Here is a 22,572-nt window from a genome sequence, read left to right as displayed (position 1 = left end):
GCGGTAGGCTATTAGTAATTAAGTTTTTTGGGAGTCAAAAGTTATTCATGATTTTCCACTGCATAGGGCTGGAGGTTGCGGGGATAATTTCACTGCCCCTGACCCTTGAGTTGTTCAAAGTTCAATTGACTTAAATACAATTGTTCACTTTTTAACTTAAAGTAGCTTAAGTTCATTTGTGTTACTTGTGACTAAAGTCTTAATTGATATTTATATAATTGCTTAATACTTATTAGCAAGGGTAGTTCAATAAATATTCTCATAATATGGCTCTGAAACACATTTTTATCTAGAAGCTTTATATTTAGAATTGGTAAATTTTTGGACCTGTGTATGATAAATCCAAATCTGCATTTGGAATATATATTTCTATTTAACTTGTAATTTCTATGTAATACCCAATTTGGGGTGTTAGGAAGTCTTCAAATCTCATCAAAATCTAGCTGTGCCATTAAAATACAATTTCATAATTGAGCACAAAAAATGTAATTTAAATATCTTTTGTAAAAGATTTGATTTTTATAACTTAGTGTGGTATAGGATATGTATTTGGCTTTTCTTCCTACTCCCTGGCTCCGAGTTCCTAAAACCCTTGGAATTTTTTTGATAGGAGTTTGGTATTCATAATGAGGTTCTTTCAAAAGATCACTTGAGTTTATGCAAATAAGGTGACTTAGGGTGGGGCTCCTGGGAAGAACAGGTCACCAGAAAGACTAAGTAATTTGAGGGTAGTGTAATGGACTGTATTGTGGCCCCCATCCCCAAAATTCATATGTTGAATCCCTATCCTTTCCCCTTGTGACTGTATTTGGAGATAGATAGGGCCTAGAGAGAATTAAGGTTAAATGAGTTCATAAGGGTAGAGCCCTAATCTAATAGGACTATTTCTTCTTCATAACAAGAGGAAGAGTCACTAGAGCTCTCTCTCCCCATGCCTGTGCACAGGCAAGAGGCCATGTGCAATCACAGTAAGAAGGACTACAAGCCAGGAGGAGGGGCCTCTCCAGAAACCAACCCAGATGGCATCTTGGAGAACTGTGAGAAAATAAATGTCTTTTTTTAAGCCACCCAGTCAGTGGCATTTTGTTAAGGCAGCACTAGGTAATACAGGTGGAGCTTTCAGCCCCATCCTTAACCTGTGGGGCTGAAGAGTCTCTATAAAAATAGCCGAAGCCGGTTTGGCTCAGTGATAGAGCGTCGGTCTGCGGACTGGGGGGTCCCAGGTTCGATTCCGGTCAGGGGCATGTGCATTGGTTGCGGGCACATCCCCGGTGGGGGGTGTGCAGGAGGCAACTGGTCGATGTATCTCTCTCATCGAGTTTCTAGCTCTCTGTCCCTCTCCCTTTCTCTCTGTGAAAAATCAATAAAATATATTAAAAACTCTTGAACAGGGGCTTCCAGGTTGGTGAATATGCTGGCAGGGTGGTGCACTGGGAGAAGGTTGGAAAGCTCTGTCTCCTCCCATACCTTGTCCTACACATCTCTCCCATTTGGCTATTCCTTAGTTGTATCTTATATAATAAAAGCCTAGGTGGTGTCACACCCTCACCCAAAGTGGTTACAAGATAGCCACTACAAGATGGTCACCACAAGATGGCCGCCACAAGATGGCCACAGGGGAGGGCAGTTAGGGGCCAGCAGGGGAGGGCAGTTAGGGGCGACTATGCTGGCAGGGGAGGGCAGTTGGGGGTGAGATCAGGCCGGCAGGGGAGGGAAGTTGGGGGTGATCAGGCCGGCAGAGGGGGGCAGTTGGGGGTGAGATCAGGCCAGCAGGGGAGGGCAGTTGGGGGCGACCAGGCCAGCAGAGGGGTGCAGTTGGGGGCGACCAGGCAGGCAGGCAGGTGAGCGATTAGGAGCCAGCAGTCCAAGATTGTGAGAGGGATGTCCGACTGCCGGTTTAGGCCCAATCCCGGGGATCAGGCCTAAACCAGCAGTCGGACATCCCTCAAGGGGTCCCATATTGGAGAGGGTGCAGGTTGGGCTGAGGGGAACTCCCCTTTCCCCATGCACAAATTTCATGCACTGAGCCTCTAGTCCATTATAATAAACTAGCAAATGTAAGTGAAGTGTTTTCCTGAGTCCTGTAAGCTGTTCAAACAAATTATCAAACCTGAGGGTGGGGTCTTGGGAATACCTGAAGTTGTAGCAAAATTAGAAGTATGGGTAGCCTGGAGAACCAGGACTTGTGACTAATGTCTGAAATGAGGGTAGTCTTGTGGGACTGAGCCCTTAAACTTGTGGAGTCTGATGCTATTTTGATTTACTGGTCAGAATAGGATTGAATTGTAGAGTTGGTGTCAGAATTGGAAAATCAGAAGTGATATCAGAAACACCATTTAGTATGACATATTTTAGCAGTATTTGATGTTTAGAATTACGAAGAATTAAATTTTCAAACGTTGGTTCTTGAGTTATTTTATATTTGTATTTTCTGAGGTATCTCATCCTATATAATAAAAGCCTAATATGCAAATGGTCCCGTTAGGTGGTTGTTTGACCAGGAGACCGGGAGTTTGACTGCTCACTATGACGTGCGCTGACCACCAGGGGGTGGCGCAGAACATGGGGGTGTCAGCAACATGGCGCTGGCAGCAGGCGGCAATGGAGGTGCTATTGGCCCCGATGAGCCCTGATGAGAGTGGGACCATGGTGGGATGGTGGAGCAGGTGAGCGGGCGGTGCCAGGCCAAGGCGGGTGCAAGCAGGGGCCCGATCACCCCACCAATCGCCCTGCAGACAGTGACCAGTGGCAGTGGCGGGGGGCGGAGGGGGTTTGGGGAGGTCATCCTGCAGATGGTGACCAGGGGCCGGCAGGCCCTGATCACCTGATTGGGGCTGGGCCATGAGCTGGAATGGGGTACTGGGGGTGGGTGGCGGCAACCAACCTCCTGGTGGGGGGCTGTGACCTCTTACCAGCTCCTGGGGGCAGGGGTGATGGGGATGGAGATGTGGTAAGAATGCGGGTGTATGCCAAGCTCGCTCTCACTCCGCCTGCTACCCTCCTCCAGGACTCCAGGGCTCACGCACCAGGGAAGCCCCCATGCTCAGGTGCCAGGTGTCCATGATGAGCCCACCCCGCACCTGCGCAGCTTCTTCTGGGTGAGCCGGGCCACAGCCGCTGGGACCCCACTCCCTGTGGGTTCACACAGGAGCCAGTCTGCAAGGCCGGCCGGGAGAGAGCGCGCTGCTTGCCTGGCTTACATGTGGCGCCTCTGGGTGGCCCAGAGGCCCATGTTGTGCCCTGGCCTGCGGCGTCCGGCTGCACTCACCGCATCTCTGTGTGGGGATTTAGGTGCCATGACTCAGGTGGAGGGGGGCATATGGGGGCCTGGGGACCCATGTACTGCCCAGGGCCCAGAGGTCAGCTGGGACCTGCCCTTCCATGCCAGACACTCGCACTTGGGTTGTTAGCCAGGCCTAGGGACTGCACCTGTGCATAAATTTTGTGCACCAGGCCTCTAGTAATAATATAATCTCATGAAAAATGGGCAAGTAACTTTATGCAGTTCAAAATCCAAACAAGACTTTTTTTCCATCATAGTATATAAATTAGGTATCCACTATTACATGAAGAAATAAACTTTCTGGAAGGAATACAGATACACTGCCCTGGCTGCTGTGGCTCAGTTGGTTGAATTGTTGTCCCATAAATTGAAAGGTGGCAGGTTCGATTCCTGGTTAGGGCACATACCCAGGTTGTGAGCATATGGGAGGCAACTAATGGATTTTTTCCTCTCTCATTCTCTCTCTCAGTCTCTGTCTCTCCTTCCCCTCCCCACTTCCTTTCTCTAAAACCAATGAAAAACATTTTCTTTGGTGAGGTTTTTTAAAAAAATACAGATATAGTAATAAGTATTGAACACTTTTATTTAAAAGTTTCTTTTCAGTATGCACATGAAATGAGATTGGAGTCATATAAGAATAGCTTAAGGCAAACTTTATTGATTTATTTTAAATAAGGCAAGCGAAAATGTGGGCCCAGAATTAAACAAAAATTTTAAGTAACTTCTGGTTATTGCATAATAGGAGAATATAAACATCAATTTTTTTTTTTACTATCACTGTATAAAATTGAAAACAAATATTTTCCAAATTTTAGCAAACAAACTCTTCTAATACAATATCATTAAGTCTACAAAGCCACTGGCAAGTTATTTGGTGGCATCCAAATTCTACAAAAGTTTCTCATTGTAAATTTTAGAATACCCTACTTTTATATACCCACTATTCTGTCATTGGAAAAATATTGAAATTCCAAGGAATTTCTGTTACTCTAATTTTAAGAAGTCAAAATAACAAAAATAATGCATTTTTCAAGGTTAATATAATTCAAGTACAGTGGTACTGAGGACAACATTAATTTAATGAAACCAAATCTATTTGAGGAAAGGCAAGTCATAAAGTTAAAAAAAGGTAAAATTACTATTAGAATCAGTTGCATATGATTAGTTAAGAGTACTTATTTGAAGATTTTCACTGGGAAAAATCTTGAAGCCCTTTCTTTTTCTGTACCTTAAACACTGGATTATGTTCTATTTACTCAACAATTAGTCATGTTTTTACAGAGATCTTGTTAATTTTTATACTTGCCAATATGTTCACGGGCTATAATAAGCCTTTGAATTTGTGCTGTACCTTCATAAATCTGCAAGAAAAAAAGATATACATGTAGGTGAAATATCTTCATTACACAAATACTTCAATTTACTCAATATTTTGGAAAGTAGTTTAAGCTCTATTTTAATACCCAACTAAATCAAATCATATATAGGGTCTATAGTGATTCCAAAACCTGATTTTGTGAAACCCATGAAAATATATAATTTTGTAACAATTATTTAAAATTATTATAAAAAGTGATTTACCAAAACTCTGGAATTGTCTTAAAAAATCAAATATTAACATTTCAAAAAGTTTGGGAAATCTAACATTTGATGTTGCTAAATATTTCTCCAACCAATGAGCCACACTAGCTGGGCAACGTATTTTCTCTTAAGGCATATTCTTAAAGGTAATATTCTTATTTATGTTAATTAGTTCGGATTACAAACATCTATGATGTCATTTGTTATTACTAGTGGCATAAAATTCCTAAATGATCAAAATCTGTCATCTACAAACATTCTTTTCCTAAAAAACAACAAAAATCATTTATAATCTTACCTGATAGATCTTGGCATCCCTCATTAGTTTTTCTACTGGATATTCTGTGTTAAATCCATTGCCTCCAAAAATCTGCACAGCATCAGTAGCTAACTGATTTGCAATATCTCCAGCATATGCCTTTGCAATAGATGCATAATAGGTATTTCGGCGACCAGAATCAACCTCCCAAGCGGCTCTCTGGTAACCTAATCTAGCTAGTTCAACTTTCATTGCCATTTCAGCCAGCAAAAATGATACTCCTTGGTGCTAGAATTAAAAAGAAAAAGTTTTAGAATATCTATTAACTAATTTATGTTTTCCTTCTGGAATTAAAAAAAATTTTTTTAAAACTAAGCTTACACTTAAAAAGTTACATTCTGCTTCCTCCAATGTTAACATTAGAAAACCATAGTATACTTATCAAGAAGTAAATTTGATAATATTGTACCAAGTTAATATGTTAATTTAAACTTCATTCAAATTTGGCCAACTTTCCCACTAATGTCCTTTTCCTGTTCAAGGATCCCAAGTATAATTCCAATTGAATTTAGTTGTTATTTCTTCTCAGTCTTTCCCAGTCTGTTACAATTCTTCAGTTTTTCATGACCTTGACACTTTTGAAGAATATTGATTTGTTATTTTTTTTAGAAAGTCCCTCAACTTGGGTTTATTAGATGTTTTCACAGGGCTGAAAAGTTATGCATTTTTGGGGAAAATACCACAGAAATTATATGTATCCTGAGTGTCTGCTGGGATTTTTAAAGAAAATAGCTCCATATTGTGAATAATAATGTGCATTAGATGCTGATAGGGGAAAGCCAGTGCTGTGACAAGGACAAATAAAAGATGCCTCTTCCAGAGGTTCATAATCAAATAGGAGACATAAGATGGATACTTTCATTAAGAGACAGTAAGTGTTCTATGAGTTATATGGCCAAAATATATTATAGGATGGAAATATGTTCACCATATATTGATAAGTGAAAAATTCAAATATACACTGAGTGGCTATATTATTATGATCTCTGAACTCATAATAATATGGCCACTTAGTATATATGTGTGTGTGTGTATATATGTGTGTGTGTATTCATGCATTGGGCCTCTACTATATATATATATTACAGGCCCAATGCATGAATACGTGCATGGGTGGGGTCCGGCCAGCCTGACCAAGGGGAGGGGACATGGGCGGTTGGCCAGCCTGCCTGCTGGTCGAACTCCTGGTTGAGGGGACAATTTGCATATTAGCCTTTTATTATATAGGATATAAACTGGCAAGATTATTATGCATTCAGAGATCATAATAATCTGGCCACTCAGTGTATAATATAGTTACAGATTTGGAAAATATATTCATGGAAAAAGAGAATATAGGGAAAAATGTCTACACTAATTGTCTCTGGACAATTGGATTATAAATAAGGTTTCTTAATTTTACTTATATTGTATCATATAAATTATTCTATAATGAGCATGGAATGGAACATATGCTTTAAAATAATATACATTAAAAGAAGTCCCACAGGCATTCAGAAACAAAAATACTACAATGATTAGAAAGGTGCTTTGTGAAGTAGGCAACATCAAAATAGGTTTTGAAGACTAAACTGTTATAAAATCGCACAATCTATGACTGTGTGGATTAATAGAAACCAAACGTCACAAAAAAATAAAACAAGTCACTGAGCTGTTTAATTTCAATTTACTATATTTAGAGCATATATTCAGTCACACTACAATGTGACAACTTACTTGATATTGCCATGGTAATTAAGTCTTAGAGGAGGCATTGTTAACCAATCTGAATAATTCCTATGTGGAAGAAGTAATGTCCTCCCTTACTTCTACTTGTCTGAATTTTATCCATTCTTCTAAGTCAGTGATCCTTTAAAGTTTTTATTTTTAATTTTTTGGTTTAGTTTTCACTATTGTTATTTTAATAGTAAATGAGCGTTTATTAGTGAAACAGTGAGATAGAATTGGCTACTCCACAGACAGAGAAGCAGTTTTCACTCTGTTTTTCTTTCTTTTAATTTTTAATAGGCTATACATCCACCAGATCAAAATTCAAGTTTTCCTCTTACTTCTATCATCCTTCCCCTCCCCATCTCATTTAATTCCCCTTCCTGGAGGTAACCAGTTAACAGTTTTGTTTTTTAATCTTTCCAGAGATATTACATATACATATGAAAGCAAATATTTCAATAGTCTCCGTTTTTTTACTGGTACACATATGCTAGTCTACCATGTTGATGGTTTTTCATTTTGCTTTTTTTATCAACAAACCCGAATGCTTTCTATATCAATAAAAAAAGAATTTCTTACTCTTTTTTATAGCTGCTAAGTATTCCACTGTATGGATGATCAACATTTTGATTGTTTCTATATTTGGTTATTTCTACACAATGCTGTAATGAAAAACCTATAGTTGTGTCACATTGCACGTATGGGAGTATCATATGAAATATAGCTGTAGAATAACCATTGCAATATGGGCCCAAAGGCAGGTATTTTTGATATATATATATATATATATTTTACCAAAATGTGGTTCATAAAAGTAATACCAATTTATATTCCCATTGGCAATATACACTGAGTGGCCAGATTATTATGATCTCTGAACGCATAATACTCTGGCCACTCAGTGTACTTCTCTTGAGTACCTCATTTATTTGATATTAAAGTTACTATAAATCGTGCACCTGATCAGTTTTATCCTTTGCACTGGCTGATAGAAAGCTCAGGGCAAATAGGTGGTTGATCTCCAGCAAAAGTCTAGAATACTTTTGAGATACAAATACACTGAGTGGCCAGATTATTATGTGTTCAGAGATCATCATAATCTGGCCACTCCGTGTATATTAGACCTTATTTTACTACAGCCTTGGCAACCTGGTATAAGATGCCCATGCTTCTCTTGAGAGATTTTTTTTTCTTTTTTGGTTAATCCTCACTCAAGGATATTTTTCCATTGATTTTTAGAGAGCGCAGAAGGGAGAGCGAGAGACAGTGAGAAACATCGATGTGAGAGGGACACATCGATTGGTTGCCTCCTACACACACCTCAACCAGGGATGGGGAACATGCAACCAAGGTACGTGCCTTTACCGGAATTAAACCCAGGACCCTTCAGTCCACAGATCCACGTTGTATCCACTGAGCCAAACTGGCTAGGGCCTCTTGAGAGATTTTGATGAAAAAATCTGGGGTGGTGCCTAGTTTATGTGTTTTAATCAACACTTCCAATGAGTCACATTCAGTTGCTTTTCAGTCTATGTTTTGATAAACTGTTTAAGCTAAGCCCAGGTTCCCTGTAATGTGTCTACCCAGTTCACAGTACTCTCTTTCCTTTTGGTTTCTGTAACCCTGTCTGTAGTTCTCATTTTGGGAGTTAATCTTATATTTCTTTACATTATTTTTTAATATTTGTTTTATGATATGTATCTTATCTCTAAAGTCAATAAACAAACACACACATGATATAATGCTGGGTAGTGATAAGAGCTATGAAAAAATAGAAGAATTAGTATGTATAGAGTGTCTGAGGTGTTATTTTTTTACATAGGGTGCTCAGAGTAGTTTCTTTAGTGAAATGAATGACAAAGTAGATATTTGAGGGATAGAGTAAAAGTAAGACAACAACAGCAAAAGGCCAGTGTGGCTAATAAAGAACCATTGTAAGGATTTTGGATTTTAATCTGAGTGTGATAAGAAGATACTTGAAGAATTTTGAACATAAAATAGTTAAGAGGGAGATAGATTTCATTCTCAAATAGCATTTTTCCTCTCAAATATTTTCCTACCAAGAAAGGGATGTCATTGGGAAAAATTACTGGTAACTAGCAATAATAATCAATTCAAGTGAGAGTTATTCTTAACAGATTCTTTCATACCACCCTAGACCACTCAAATTCACCAAAACACAGGGTTTTGACTAGACAAAGGAGTAGGCAATTACTGCCATAAGAAATTTTATCATCCAGTAATCTGTTATCATCAATGTTCCTAGTTTTATTCATTGGCAAGAAAAAGCACCATCCTCTGTTTTGGGTAGCTTTCTTTAGTTACATCAAGTTAAGCAATCTTCTATATATAAATATATAAAAAAGCCTAAGCAACCAAACAGCTGGTTGACCTGTTGCTATGACGCTCACTGACCACCAGAGAGTAGATGCTTAATGCAAGAGCTGACCCCTGGTGGTCAGTGCGCTCCCACAGCCAACCTCCCGCAGCCTCTCCCCCAGCCAGCCAACCTCCTGTGGTCCTTCCTCCTGGCCAACCAACCTCCCTTGGCCCATCCCCCTAGCTGGCCAACCTCCTTCGCGCGTCCCCCCCCACTCCCCATCCCCCGCAGCCAACCTCCTGCCACCCCATCAGCTCTGATCGCCTGCCAGGCAGAAGGACCCCACTTGTGCACAAATTCGTGCACTGGTCCTCTAGTATAAGAATAAGTAGCAGATACAGCATTCACTTAAGAGAAGTGCTAATAACAATAATAATAAACATAGTAGTGAATAGGATTAAAAAAAAAACACCCACCCATTTTTATTCCTTCTTTTTTGAGATAACAGACCAAAGCTATACATAAATGGGCCCCTTAGTATTTACTTTGTTTAGCCTAGAAAAGAGAAGACTAATGGTGAGGAATTGCAAACATGCTCATTACATTATTAAAAAAAAATAAATATAGGACATGATAATTTTACTTTATCATTTTGGACTGTGTGGAAGAAATATTCTAGTTGGATGTTTTATAAAGTCAGGTCATAAAATGATGAGTCTTTGTGTTGCATTGAGTCAAGAGGTAGTGGGGTGTCATACTCCAGCATAAAATATAGCCAATATACCCAGAAAGTAAGAATAAGAAACCATAATGGCAGAAAGAGAATAACAAATAACTAAGAACTATACAAAAGCTGGTTATTTTGGAAGTGAGGGAAAAAAAGCTGACACATTGTAACACAGTTGTCTTTTAGGAAGTAAGTCCTAATATATTAAATTAATATTTTAATTTTAAATGGAAGAAAATAAAGTAGATTACATCAAATGTTATAGATGAGTTTGGAATATCGACTGGTATAGACAGAAAAACAATGTAGATGGAGCTAAACTAGGCTTTATCACAGATAAATGAGAAAAAAAAAAAAGACTGCAGACTACATAACCTTTTATCTCCCCTCTTTCCCATATTTATACCACATCTACCCCTAATACAAAATTAGCATATTTACATTTCTTGGCTTCAGATTTCCATATGAAAACATAGGTATATGGCAATGTATCCTTGAATATTTCCCAGTATCAGACATGAAATTGCTAATCAATTATTCAAGTGTGGATTCCAAATGAGGTAACTCTTCTTATTCATAATGCTATAGTCCAAGAACATAGATGCCAGCAGAATGGAGTTGTAAAGAACACATAGCTTGGGGGGAAGGGGTGCATGGCAAAAGGGTGACAGGGAATTATGGCATCACACCACTATACATATTAATTGAGATTACAGGCAGCCAGCATTTTGCAGAGTAATTAAGAGGGATGCAAATATTCAGGAGAAATCAAATGTGTATTTTGAGTAAGAAGTAAGTAAAGACTAAGACTTTTTCTATACTTAATAATGAAGGGCCATGAGGCAAAATATACTGGGGCAGGTAGTAAGAATTCAGAAAAGAATCTCCAAAGCCCACAAGAAAGGGAACATACAAGAACATTCTATATTGAATTGAAAAGTTACCAATAGATACTTGGTGAGGAAGACCAATGATGACAGATCTGCACTGAATAACATTGTAGTTGTTATCTGTTCAAGAGTAAGATAAACTAATATTCAAGAATATTCATTTTATTAATCTGTATATATGCAGTCTGGCAAGATGAATGAGCTAATGTAAACTCTTTTTGGTCACAAACATAAAGAAATGGTTGATTTAGTGGGGGGGGGGGGGGAGAAAAGAGCTCAAAGGAAAGAAACAAATCTACAGGTACCTCTCAGAAGGAATTTAAATCTTGATCGAGAATAAATGACACAGGGAAGGAAAAATAATCAGACAGATTTGGGTTCAATGTGAAAATAGCTGGAGTTTTAGTGAACACACAAGAACAGGTGACTTGGATGTAAAATGAAGAAGGTGAGGGGCTAACATTGAGATTCCTTACAAACAAAGAAAAAGCACTTAGGAAAAGAGCTTCTTTCTACAGGGGGAACTAAAAGTCTCTGCTCATGAGGGCAGGAAGGCCACAAAGCTTCTCTCTTGCCTAGGACTCTGCCTGGAAGGTTCAAAAACAGTGGAATTAATGTGTACAGCCTCTGTGGATCAGGATTCTCCAAGTGGAGAAATTAATCTAAAAAAACCACAACAGCAGCAGCTCTTGAAATGGTGAAATCTGAGGTACCTGATAATAAAAGTACAAAAAAGTACAAAAGTCACTGTCTACTCTAGGGGCTATGACAATGCACTGAAGAAAAAGAATACCTGCAACAGATAAACTTACAGGCAAAAATTAAGAGAGAAAATAATTGACCATAACAGAGACAGAAGATGCAACAGACCAAAAGATTAACACCCTAAGAATTTGAGACAACAGAAAAAAAATCTGAAAGTGACTATAAAAAAGTACTTTTATTTAATTAAGGAGATAGAGAAACCAGGACACCATAAAAGAAGGGGTGGAACCCCTAGTATATTCAAAAAAGAACTGGATATACAGTCTGTGAATTTAAAAAGTTATTAAAATTCAAGGTAGGATTAAGTAGCAGATTAGGGACAGGATCAAAGGACTGGAAAACTGAGAAAATGATCTAGAATACAGCACATAAAGATAAATGATGAAATGAAGGTTAATGGACACAGAGCAATACTAATCCAAATTTGATCTGTGGGCCAGTTCACAAGCTGTTACTGGTTCATGGCATAGAAAGGGAGAGAAAACATTTAGAAACTTTTATAACAATATATTATTGCTAAGGGAGGAACCAAGATGGCGGCATAGTTAAACAACTAATCTGCTGCCTCACACAACAATTTCAAAAATACAACTAAAAGACAAAACATCTACCACCCAGAACCACGGGAAAGCTGGCTAAGTGGAAGATTTACAACTAAGAAGAGAAAGGAGCACAAACGCTGAAAAGCTGAGGTACGGAGGCACGCGAATCGGGCTGGCGGCGGGCGACTGGGTGCGCGGCTTTTCTTCAACCCGCAGGGAGACAAGCTCCCGATCACTCTGAAATCCAGTTTCTGGGGACACTCGGAGGACCCAGACACCTACAGGGAGAAGCTGGACTCTCGGCCATCGGGTCGGAAAGTGAGAGTGACTTTTTTGCAGAGGTGTGCCCAGCAATCATTGTTTTACTGCGCTGGAGCGCGGGGCGCAGGGACTTGGAAAAGTGGAAAGGCAGAGACGGCTGACACCAGCCATCGCCGTTTGCCACACCCTAGCCTAGTGACGCCCTGAGACCCCGCCCCACACATTCTACAAACCCGCCCAGGCTCCACACAGTGGCTTTTGCATATAAATGGCCTGTTCTGTGGCAGCTCAACCAAATTAACTGCAGCTCCAGTCAGACTGCTCCAAAACCGCCCAAGCAAAGGAGGAGAAAACTAGTCCTTGCTGTAGCTCCTGCTGGGGGACACACAGTACACAAGGGTACACCAAGAGTGTCCACCTCAAGTAACTGGGAGGCTGACCCGTTGAACCAATAGGACACCTAGTACACAAAGCTACCCTACCAACTCAGGGAAGCAGAGAAAATGAGGAGGCAAGGAAACAGATCACAAACCAAAGAAATGGAGGAGAACAAGCAACTGGACATAGAGTTCAAAACCACGGTTATAAGGTTTTTCAAGAATTTCATGGAAAAGGCCGATAAATTCAATGAGACCCTTGAGGATATAAAAAAGGACCAACTAGAAATTAAACATACACTGACTGAGATAAAAAATATTATACAGAGACCCAAAAGCAGACTAGAGGATTGCAAGAATCAACTCAAAGATTTGGAATACAAAGAGGCCAAGGACACTCCTCCAGAGAAGCATGAAGAGAAGAGAATTCAGAAAGTTGAAGATAGTGTAAGAAGCCTCTGGGACAACTTCAAGCGAACCAACATCAGAATTATGGGGGTACCAGAAGAAGAGAGAGAGCAAGATGCTGAAAACCTATTTGAAGAAATAATGAACGAAAACTTCCCCCACCTGATGAAAGAAATAGACTTACAAGTCCAGGAAGCCCACAGAACCCCAAACAAAAGGAATCCAAAGAGGACCACACCAAGACACATCATAATTAAAATGCCAAGAGCAAAAGACAAAGAGAGAATCTTACAAGTAGCAAGAGAAAAACAGTTAGTTACCTACAAGGGAGCTCCCATACGATTATCAGCTAATTTCTCAACAGAAACCATGCAGGCCAGACGGGAGTGGCAAGAAATATTCAAAGTGATGAATAGCAGGAACCTACAACCAAGACTACTCTACCCAGCAAAGTTATCATTCAGAATTGAAGGGCAGATAAAGAGCTTCACAGATAAGAAAAAGCTAAAGGAGTTCATCACCACCAAACCAGTATTATATGAAATGCTGAAAGGTATTCTTTAAAAAGAGGAAAAAGAAGAAGAAAGATAAAAATTATGAACAACAAATACATATCTATCAACAAGTGAATCTAAAAGTCAAGTGAATTAAAAATCTGAGGAACAGAATAAACTGGTGAACTTAATAGAATCAGAGGCATAGAATGGGAGTGGATTGATAATTCACAGGGGGAAAGGGGTGTCTGTGTGGGGAGTATGGGAAGAGACTGGACAAAAATCATACACCTATGGATAAGGACAGCAGAAGGGAGGTAAGGGTAGAGGGGGGGTGGGAACTGGGTGGTGGGGAGATATGTGGGGAAAAAGGAGAAACAATTGTAATCTGAACAATAAAGATTCATTAAGAAAAAAAAAATATATTATTGCTACATTCTTATATTTATAAAAATAGCGGTCCATAATTGCTTAGAAATGAAAAACAAAAACAAAAACAAAAAACAACCTGATCTTTCAGATGGTTTGAAAACCACTGACACATGAGGACTGAAAGAGGGGGTATTAACTGTATAACCTCAGGAGAGTTATAGAAGGAGAAAAAAAAGATACTACTATATCTCTCCAGTACTTGAAGAGATTAAGAGTTAAAAATTTCTCTGAAAATTCATGGGAGACATGACTCTTTAGTACGAAAATTATTTGATACTAAGAAGATGTGGAACATAACATGGATTAAGAGCATGAAATGGAGACCTGGATCTGTGATATCTAAATTGTGTGATCTTGGACAAATTACTGAATCTCTCTCAGTCTCAGTTTCCCAATCTTAAATGGAGATTATAAGGGTAGTACTGGGAGAATTAGACAATTTATTTAAAATGTGTAGCACAGTGTTATATATACAATAGGCATTCAGTAAATACTGGCTATTCTCTTTCTTCTTCTTAATTAGCACAATTTCCTGAGCAGACAATAGTGGCAGAGTATAAAGAAAATCTATTCTGGAAACTCATCCTGATAGATCACATTATCTTCTTGCTACCATAGCAGAAATAGTTTGTACTTAAAAGATAATTATCAATAGTTTGTACTTAAAAGACAATTATCAAATATTTAGATGAAAATGAATGTATTTACATTTGAACAAAGCAAGTACAATATTAAAATTACCTCTACAAGCAGCTTTCCAAAAGTTTTCCTCTCCAGGGCATACTTGGTAGCTTCATCCAAAGCTCTTTGTGCTAGTCCCACAGCACCAGCTGCTACCTAGTGTTGTAGCATTTTACAAAGCAGAAAGATCATGTAGTCTTTAAAACACACCGTATAATGGCTACTTGCCTAAGATTCTAAATTAAGGATTATACAGAGATAAACTAGTTTAAGGCAACAAGAAATTATGTGTGTGTTGGGGGTGCACCAGCATTTAAATTTCTATTATTTATAAATTTAAGCTTAATGGAAGGCATTTGTGAGGCATAGGATCATAGCTAGAGACAAATCATTCCTTCAGTTTAAGAAAGGAAAGCTTCTTAGGGAAAATATTCCTAATGAGTAAAGTAAGAGGAAATGACTACATATCAGCAGGAATGATTGTCTGCACTGCCTCTGTAAAATCTAGCAGCAACTACAGTAATTTTGTAATTGTTAAAATAATTTCTGTAACAGGCAACAGGAGAGTTGATTTCTAAAAAGTAAAGAAAAATATCTCTCCATCATTAATAAGAGAAGCAGATACTAGAAAAAAAATACATGAAGAATACAATGTTAAAATAAAACTACTCAATGTAATAAAAGATCCTATGAAGATTATCAAGTCACATTACTTACTGGAGGTCTGGTTTTATCAAAAGCTCCCATTGCAATTTTGAAACCAGCTCCCTCACCAATTAAAACATTTTCTTTAGGCACTTTTACATCTTCAAAGACAATTCCTCTTGTATCTGAACATCGCTGGCCCATATTTAATTCCTAGTAAGAAAAACAATAAATAATAAAGGAACGTTTTTTGAGCTAGCATGAATTTTTGCTTTAATCACTATTTTATGATTTCTGCAACTGTCTTAAACAAGAGTCAACAATTCTATGGCCTGCAATGCCTACTTTGTAAAGAAAGCTTTATTGGCAGATAATCATACCTATTCATTTACAAATTACCTATGGCTACTTTCATGCTACAATGACAGAATTGAGTAGTTATAACAGAGACCACCACACAGCCCTCAAAATCTAAAGTATTTACAATCTGGGCCATTACAAAAATAAGTGTTAACCCCCTACCTAGTTCAAAACAATGTTTTACAATTTTGAAACAAACACTAGTCTAAAGTTCTCCATGTATATATCACCTACAAAGACAAATTTCATTATATGTTTGAAAGCTATCTTTTTTTTACGGTGAATGTCAGGAAAAGCATTTATCAAACAATCTGATTTGGCACGTTTAATTTTAGCTTAACAGAGTTATTAGCAAAGTGATATACTGGACAAAAGTTGAGTTTCTGTTTTCTCTTAACTCTTTCTTAAAATTAGGTTAATTTAGATTTTACATATAGAAAAGTTCACCGTGTGTGCATATACATTTCTAATAGTTCTGACAAATGTTTGTGTAATCACTACCACAGTCAAGATACAGAATATTTCAGCACCCCCAAAAGTTCCCTTGAACACTTTAAAAAATATATTTTTTTATTTCAGAGAGAGAGAGAGAGAGAGAGAGAGAGAGAGAGAGATGGAAACATCAATGATGAGTGAGAATCATCGATTGAACTGTGACCTCTTGGTTCATAGGTTGATGCTCAATTACTGAGTCACGCTTGCTGAGCTTTTGTAACCACCTTTTTAATCAATTACCTTACTCTATCCAGCTCCAAGCAACCACTGATCTGATTTCTGTCCATACAGTTTTTCCTTTTCTAGAATGTAAGTGGAATAACAAGGTCAGCATTCTGTGTCTGACTTTTCACTTTTTATAGTGCTTTTGAGGTTCATTCATGTTCCTCCTGGTCAATAATTCATTTCTTTTACTGCTGAATAATATTCCACTGTATGGATGTACCATATATCCATTATCCACTCACTAGTTGATGGACACCCTCCTCCCTCCACACTTCTTATTAATTATAAATTAAACTGCTATCCGCATTCATGTTTTCATTTATCTCAGATAAATACTTAGGAGTGCTGGGCATACAGTAAGTACATATTTAACTTTATAAGAAACTGCCAAAGTAGGTACATTTCCTCAATTTTTTATCTTGAAAGTATTCCCATCAACAGAAGAACTGGAGTAGTATAATGAATACTTATATACCCTTTACCTAGATTCACCAGTTGTCAACGTTTTGCCACATTTGCTTTACTTCTGTGTTGGGTGTGTGTATGTACCTATCAGCACTATTTAAATTATTTGAGAAATTGCAGACATTGTAATCCTTCTCCTTATGGAAAAAAAAATCTCGTTTTTAATGAGAAGTATGAGTTATGGGAACATAGAGTTGTAAATAAATTCTTTAATTTGCTTGCTTTAATATTAATAGTCTGCTTCCAGGCTTGAAGAAATGGTGACAACAATATATAGTTTAACAGAAAAATAAACCAAAATCTCTTTGTTTTGTTTTTTTAAGTCAATAAACTCTAGTACCTTAGACCTTCACTCAGATATAATGAGAAAACTGTTTATGAATAGTATTTACTCTATCCTGTTTCCAAGAATCAACCCAAATACCAGAATATTTAAAACAAAAAGCTTCCTGGACTCATCTCAAGCCATATAATTTCTAAAACACAAAACATTTTGAAAATTATCCAATTTCACAAATCTGTGAAATGCCCAATATTTCAAAAAAATATTTAAGGAGGTTGAATTATATACAATATAATCATGTCTCTCTCACTAGAAAGCAAGCTCCCCAAGAGCAGGGATATATGTCTTTTTTTTTTATTTTTTAAAAGCCTCACATGAAGATATGTTTTTATTGCTTTTTAGGGAGAGAGGAAGAGAAGGAAGAGGAGAGAGAGAAAAACAGTGATTAGTTGCTTCCAGTATGTGCCACAACCCCACAACCGGGAATTGAACATGCAACTTAGGTATGTGCTCTGACCAGGAATTGAACCTGCCACCTTTTGGTGTACAGTACGACACTCAAACTAACTGAGCCACACCTTTTCTTATCTAAATACATTTCTTCTTGCCTTCTCACATTTAAAGCTCTTTGCTATTTCCACACTTTTCTCAAGGCACAGATCTTTAAAATTTTTATCTTTATTATTGAAAGTATTACAGATGTCCCCTTTCCCCCTCCTCCTCGACCCCCTTTACCCTGCTCGCTTCCCCTCCCCAGACCTTTCCTGCACTATTGTTTGTGTTCATGGGTTATGCATATAAGTTCACTGGTTAATCTCTTCCTGCCCTACCCCTTCTCTCTGAAATAAGTCAGTCTGTTACATGCTTCAATGTCTCTGGGTCTTTTTTGTTCATCAGTTTATTTTGTTCATTAGATTCAATATATAAGTGATATTACATATAGAGTTTTATATTTGTGTTATATGGCCTTGGGTAATCAACTTATGTCATATTGTTTTAATCCATAAAATGGGTATAATGCCACTCACCCTACCTGAAAGTTTGCTGTGCAGAAGAAAAAGAGTGGGAAAGACTTTTGAAATATCTAAAACTCCATTACTGGATAGGTCCTATAAATAACATTATCCCTCAAAACTGTTATTAGCATTCTCTGCAGACTGGCACCATGAAATACCACTCCTTCAAATAATTATTCTCATCTTAAAATCTCCAGCAATTTATAGATTATTTCACCTGATAACATCAAAACACAGCTTTATTTTTATTCCAACTTAATAAAGGAAACTGAAGTAGTAATTTTGAAATTTATGGTTAAAATAATTTTGAGGCTTTAACCACTGATAAATATACATTTTACCTTTCTTCCAATCTGTATTCCTGGGGTGTCTGCTTCCACAATAAATCCAGTAAAGGCTTTACCAGCAGAAGCCTTAGGATCCGGATCAGAACGAGCCAATAAAAAATACCTAATATAATATATACAAACATGATAATAAAGAGAATGATATTAGCAGACAATACATTGTGACTGCTAGCTCAGTTAATCTTCCCAACAATCCCAATACTATTACCCCCTCGTCCAGATGACGAAATGAAGAATCAGAGAGGTTTAAAGGCTAGTCCAAGTCATACTTATGGTATGGCAAAGGTAGTATTTCAAGTCAAGTGGACTTCGTAATTAATATGTTTAACTTCCTTTAGTAGCATGACTTGAAAGTAAAAATTCCTTGTATCAAGATAATGTAAAAAGAAAGTATGACATCAATTTCCCCCCCCCCTCTCACTCTCCCTCCCTCCCTTCCTCTCTCTAAAATCAAATTAAAAAATTATAAAAAAAGAATCAACCAATGAATGCATAAATAAATGGAACAATAAATGATGTCTCTCTCAAAAATTAAAATAAGGAGCTGTACTTAATGAGTTCTTAAAATTATGAATACTTCTAATTGCCTGGTTAGATTTCACTCAACTTGTTAAAATTTTAAGTTTCTCTACTTTTTAATTACTTGTTGATATTATGATGACTTACTTAAAGATAATGATATCCATACTATTAGACACCTCCCTAAAGGGATTGATAGAGATGCTTAAAGTAAAACAAATGGTTTCCTGATAAGCTCATTCCCAGGAATAATGCTTTACTTGCCAGAGCACACAGATATATTGAATTATACTTTTTTGCAAATGAGGAAAGACAGCCACTTAGTTCATCATTCCAATCACTAGAAAGTCCTTGTTCTATAAGTCTCTACTTATACACTTGCACTGATGGGTAAATACATTATTTTCTGTAACAACTTAATACACACTTGACAGCATTGTTGTTGGAAAGCTTATCCTTGTGTTGAGCTGAATTCTACATTTTTCTAACTTTCACCCATTAATTCTCAACTGGTTTCCTGAAGCAAATGTGCAAGACTGCTCTTCTTTCTGTATGATATTGTTTAAAAATTTTCAAAAGTCTTCCAAAATAACCAAACCTAATTCCTTTACTCTTCATAAGACATGTTTTGTAGGCTCCTCCTAATGCAGGACTTATACTTGATTCTGAATTTACTAGAGGCCCGGTGCATGAAACTTGTGCATGGGTGTGTGTGTGTGTGTGTGTGTGTGTGTGTGTCCCTCAGCCCAGCCTGCACCCTCTCCAATCTGCAGCATCCCTCTCACAATCCAGAACTGCTGGCTCCCAACTGCTCGCCTGCCTGCCTGCCTGATTGCCCCTAACCGCTTCTGCCTGCCAGCCTGATCACCCCCTAACCACTCCCCTGCCAGCCTGATCGATGCCTAACTGCTCCCCTGCCCGCCCGATTGCCCCTAACTGCCCTGCTGGCCTGGTCACCCCTAACTGCCCTCCCCTGCCAGCCTGGTCGTCCCTAACTGCTCTCCCCTGCTGGTCTGTTTCCCCTCAACTGCTCTCCCATGCAGGCCTGGTTGCCCCTAACTGCCCTCGTCTGCCGGCCCGGTCATCCCCAACTGCCCTCCCTTGCAGGCCTGGTCCTTCCCAACTGCCCTCCCCTGCTGGCCTAATGGCCCACAACTGCCCTCCCTTGCAGGCCTGGTTCCCTCCAAGTGCCCTCCCCTGCAGGTCATCTTGTGGTGGCCATCTTGTGTCCACATGGGGGCAGCCATCTTTGACCACATGGGGGCAGCCATCTTGTATGTTGGAGTGACGGTCAATTTGCATATTATGCTTTTATTAGATAGGATTCCAATGCATGTCTTAATATGCGTTGCCCAGAATCATTACTATTACCCCCTCTTGTTGATGCTATCCTTCTATTACATTAGCAAGAAACTATATTAGCTTCTTAAAGGCAGCTACATCAGATTGCTGATTCCTACCGAACCTATAGTTACTTTAAAAAATGTTTTTATTAATTTTAGAGACAGAGAGAGAGGAGAGAGAGGGAGAGAAACATTGATTGTGAGAGGGAAACATTGACTGGCTACCTCCCACATGCACCCTGACCAGGGATCGAGCCCGCAACTTGGGCATGTACCCTGACCTAGAATTGAACCAGTAACCTTTCAGTGCACAGGGTGACACTCAACTGAATCACACACAGGCCAAAGCTATAGTTAGTTATTAAATTTTCTCCATAAATAATACTATCAAATATGTTTTCCTTCAACATTTTAGATTTATACAAGTGATTTTATGATCTTTGTTGATCTTCATGTCATTATTTTTGAACCTACATGTTTAGACCTTTTATATTTTATTAAAAGTAAAATTCTGTCTTTTCTAAAAGATAACCTGAGTATTCAGATTTCCATTGCTTCTTGCTCAGAATCAAAGAAATGTGCTGTTAATGGTTTTCTTTCTTCCTTAGTGTTCGAGAAACAGTTCCAAGGAGGTAATGCTCAGTGATGGGCAACCTTTTGAGCTTGGTGTGTCAAACTTCACCAAAAAACTGAGCATAACTCGGGTAGTGTGTCACTTTGAGGAAAAAACATTATTTCGCAAATGTTTCATCCTCAAGAGCAGCAAATGTTTCATCCTCGGCTTGCGGCCGCCTCAGCGGCCACGTGTCATCAGAAATGGCTACGCGTGTCAGTGCTGACACGCGTGTCATAGGTTTGCCATCACTGGTGTAGGGTATGGAGAGAGGAGATAGTAAGGCAAATAGATGGAGTTCTAGCTTTCCTAATCAGACTCAACAGAGCAGATGTTTTTGTTTTATTTTATTTTTCTACTTAAACTTCTGAGAGTTAATTTGAAGAGATAGTTCAGGGCTTAAGAATAGTTTTTGAAAATCACTGAACTATTTATAATCTTTTATGGACCTTCCAAAAGTTCTTTGAATAAAACTTAATCATGGTGGTTTCATAATAAAAGGAAGAATAGAGGGAAGAATCTGAATATAAAGTAATTAAGAAGCAATATACAGAGATGTTAAACAACATACCAATTAGCTTTTCCTCCATTGGTTATCCACATCTTCTGACCGTTAATAATATACTCATCTCCTTTCTTTTCTGCTTTGGTCTTTATACCGGCTACATCAGAGCCTGCTCCAGGTTCTGTTACACAGTAGGCCTGAAATATATGAAAACAAGAGAAAAAAACTAAATGTTAATTATTAAATTATGAACATAGAATCAGGAATGTATTTTTAAGCCAGTATTTTAAATATTTAAAAATATGTAAAAATAAAATGTGCTTGGAGAATCAAATAAACTGCTCAAATGTAAAATTATTTAATATATAATTTAAACTTGATGTAAGCTACCAGTAAACCATACTAAAAATTAAAATGTTAGATTTCTTCAACCAAGTTAAATTAAATTCCATATGTACTCTCTCTTCAAACATGTAATAAGTAGTATCTACTATGTACAGGTTATAAACTAGATGGAAAAAAAGCAGACAGGAAAGACATCCTGTCTTCAAGATTTTTACAATATAACAGGTAGGGATAAATGCTATATTGTAATAATATAACAAAGTCATACACATAGGCATGAGAAACTAGCTTAGCTTTAGCATGTCAGGAAAAGCTTCCCAGAGGTGATGCTTAAGTTCTCATGAAGGAAAAGGAATTCTTTGTGGGTAGGGAAAAGGAGAAATGTATATTTCAGGCAGAGTGAAAACACGTGCAATAATACCAAGATAAGAGGTAGGGTTACCCAGTGTGTGAAATACAAAAGTACCAGAGTTCTATAACATGTAAACTCTGTGCATAAAAGGAAATGTTAGGAAATGAGTCTGGAAAGTACCTACACAAGACTGAACTTAGGGACAAATTAGGAGGCTCTGAAATAGTATAGGCAAGGAAGAGTAGTACAGGTAAGAAAAAAGCAAGACA

At 38.1% G+C, this 22,572-nt stretch overlaps 1 protein-coding gene across 1 annotated transcript in view; it reads right to left on the bottom strand.

The window, feature by feature from the left end:
- Nucleotides 1–3,919: 3,919 nt before the first annotated feature.
- The window catches only part of ACADM (acyl-CoA dehydrogenase medium chain), a 36,183-nt gene continuing 17,530 nt past the window's right edge, over nucleotides 3,920–22,572 (bottom strand). Inside the window, exons 7-12 of the mRNA XM_008139441.3 lie at nucleotides 21,673–21,803; nucleotides 18,621–18,729; nucleotides 15,508–15,648; nucleotides 14,851–14,946; nucleotides 5,163–5,411; nucleotides 3,920–4,644 (exon numbers count right to left, since the gene is read on the bottom strand). Coding sequence (XP_008137663.2) covers nucleotides 4,573–4,644; nucleotides 5,163–5,411; nucleotides 14,851–14,946; nucleotides 15,508–15,648; nucleotides 18,621–18,729; nucleotides 21,673–21,803 — 798 coding nt within the window. The 3' untranslated portion in view covers nucleotides 3,920–4,572. The remainder of the gene's footprint in view (nucleotides 4,645–5,162; nucleotides 5,412–14,850; nucleotides 14,947–15,507; nucleotides 15,649–18,620; nucleotides 18,730–21,672; nucleotides 21,804–22,572) is intronic.

The sequence above is a fragment of the Eptesicus fuscus genome, chromosome 9 (genome assembly GCF_027574615.1).
Source record: "Eptesicus fuscus isolate TK198812 chromosome 9, DD_ASM_mEF_20220401, whole genome shotgun sequence".
In the NCBI taxonomy this organism is placed as follows: Eukaryota; Metazoa; Chordata; class Mammalia; order Chiroptera; family Vespertilionidae; genus Eptesicus; species Eptesicus fuscus.
The sequence above is the reverse complement of the archived record's forward strand: the minus strand, read 5'-3'. Positions and strand labels throughout refer to the sequence as shown.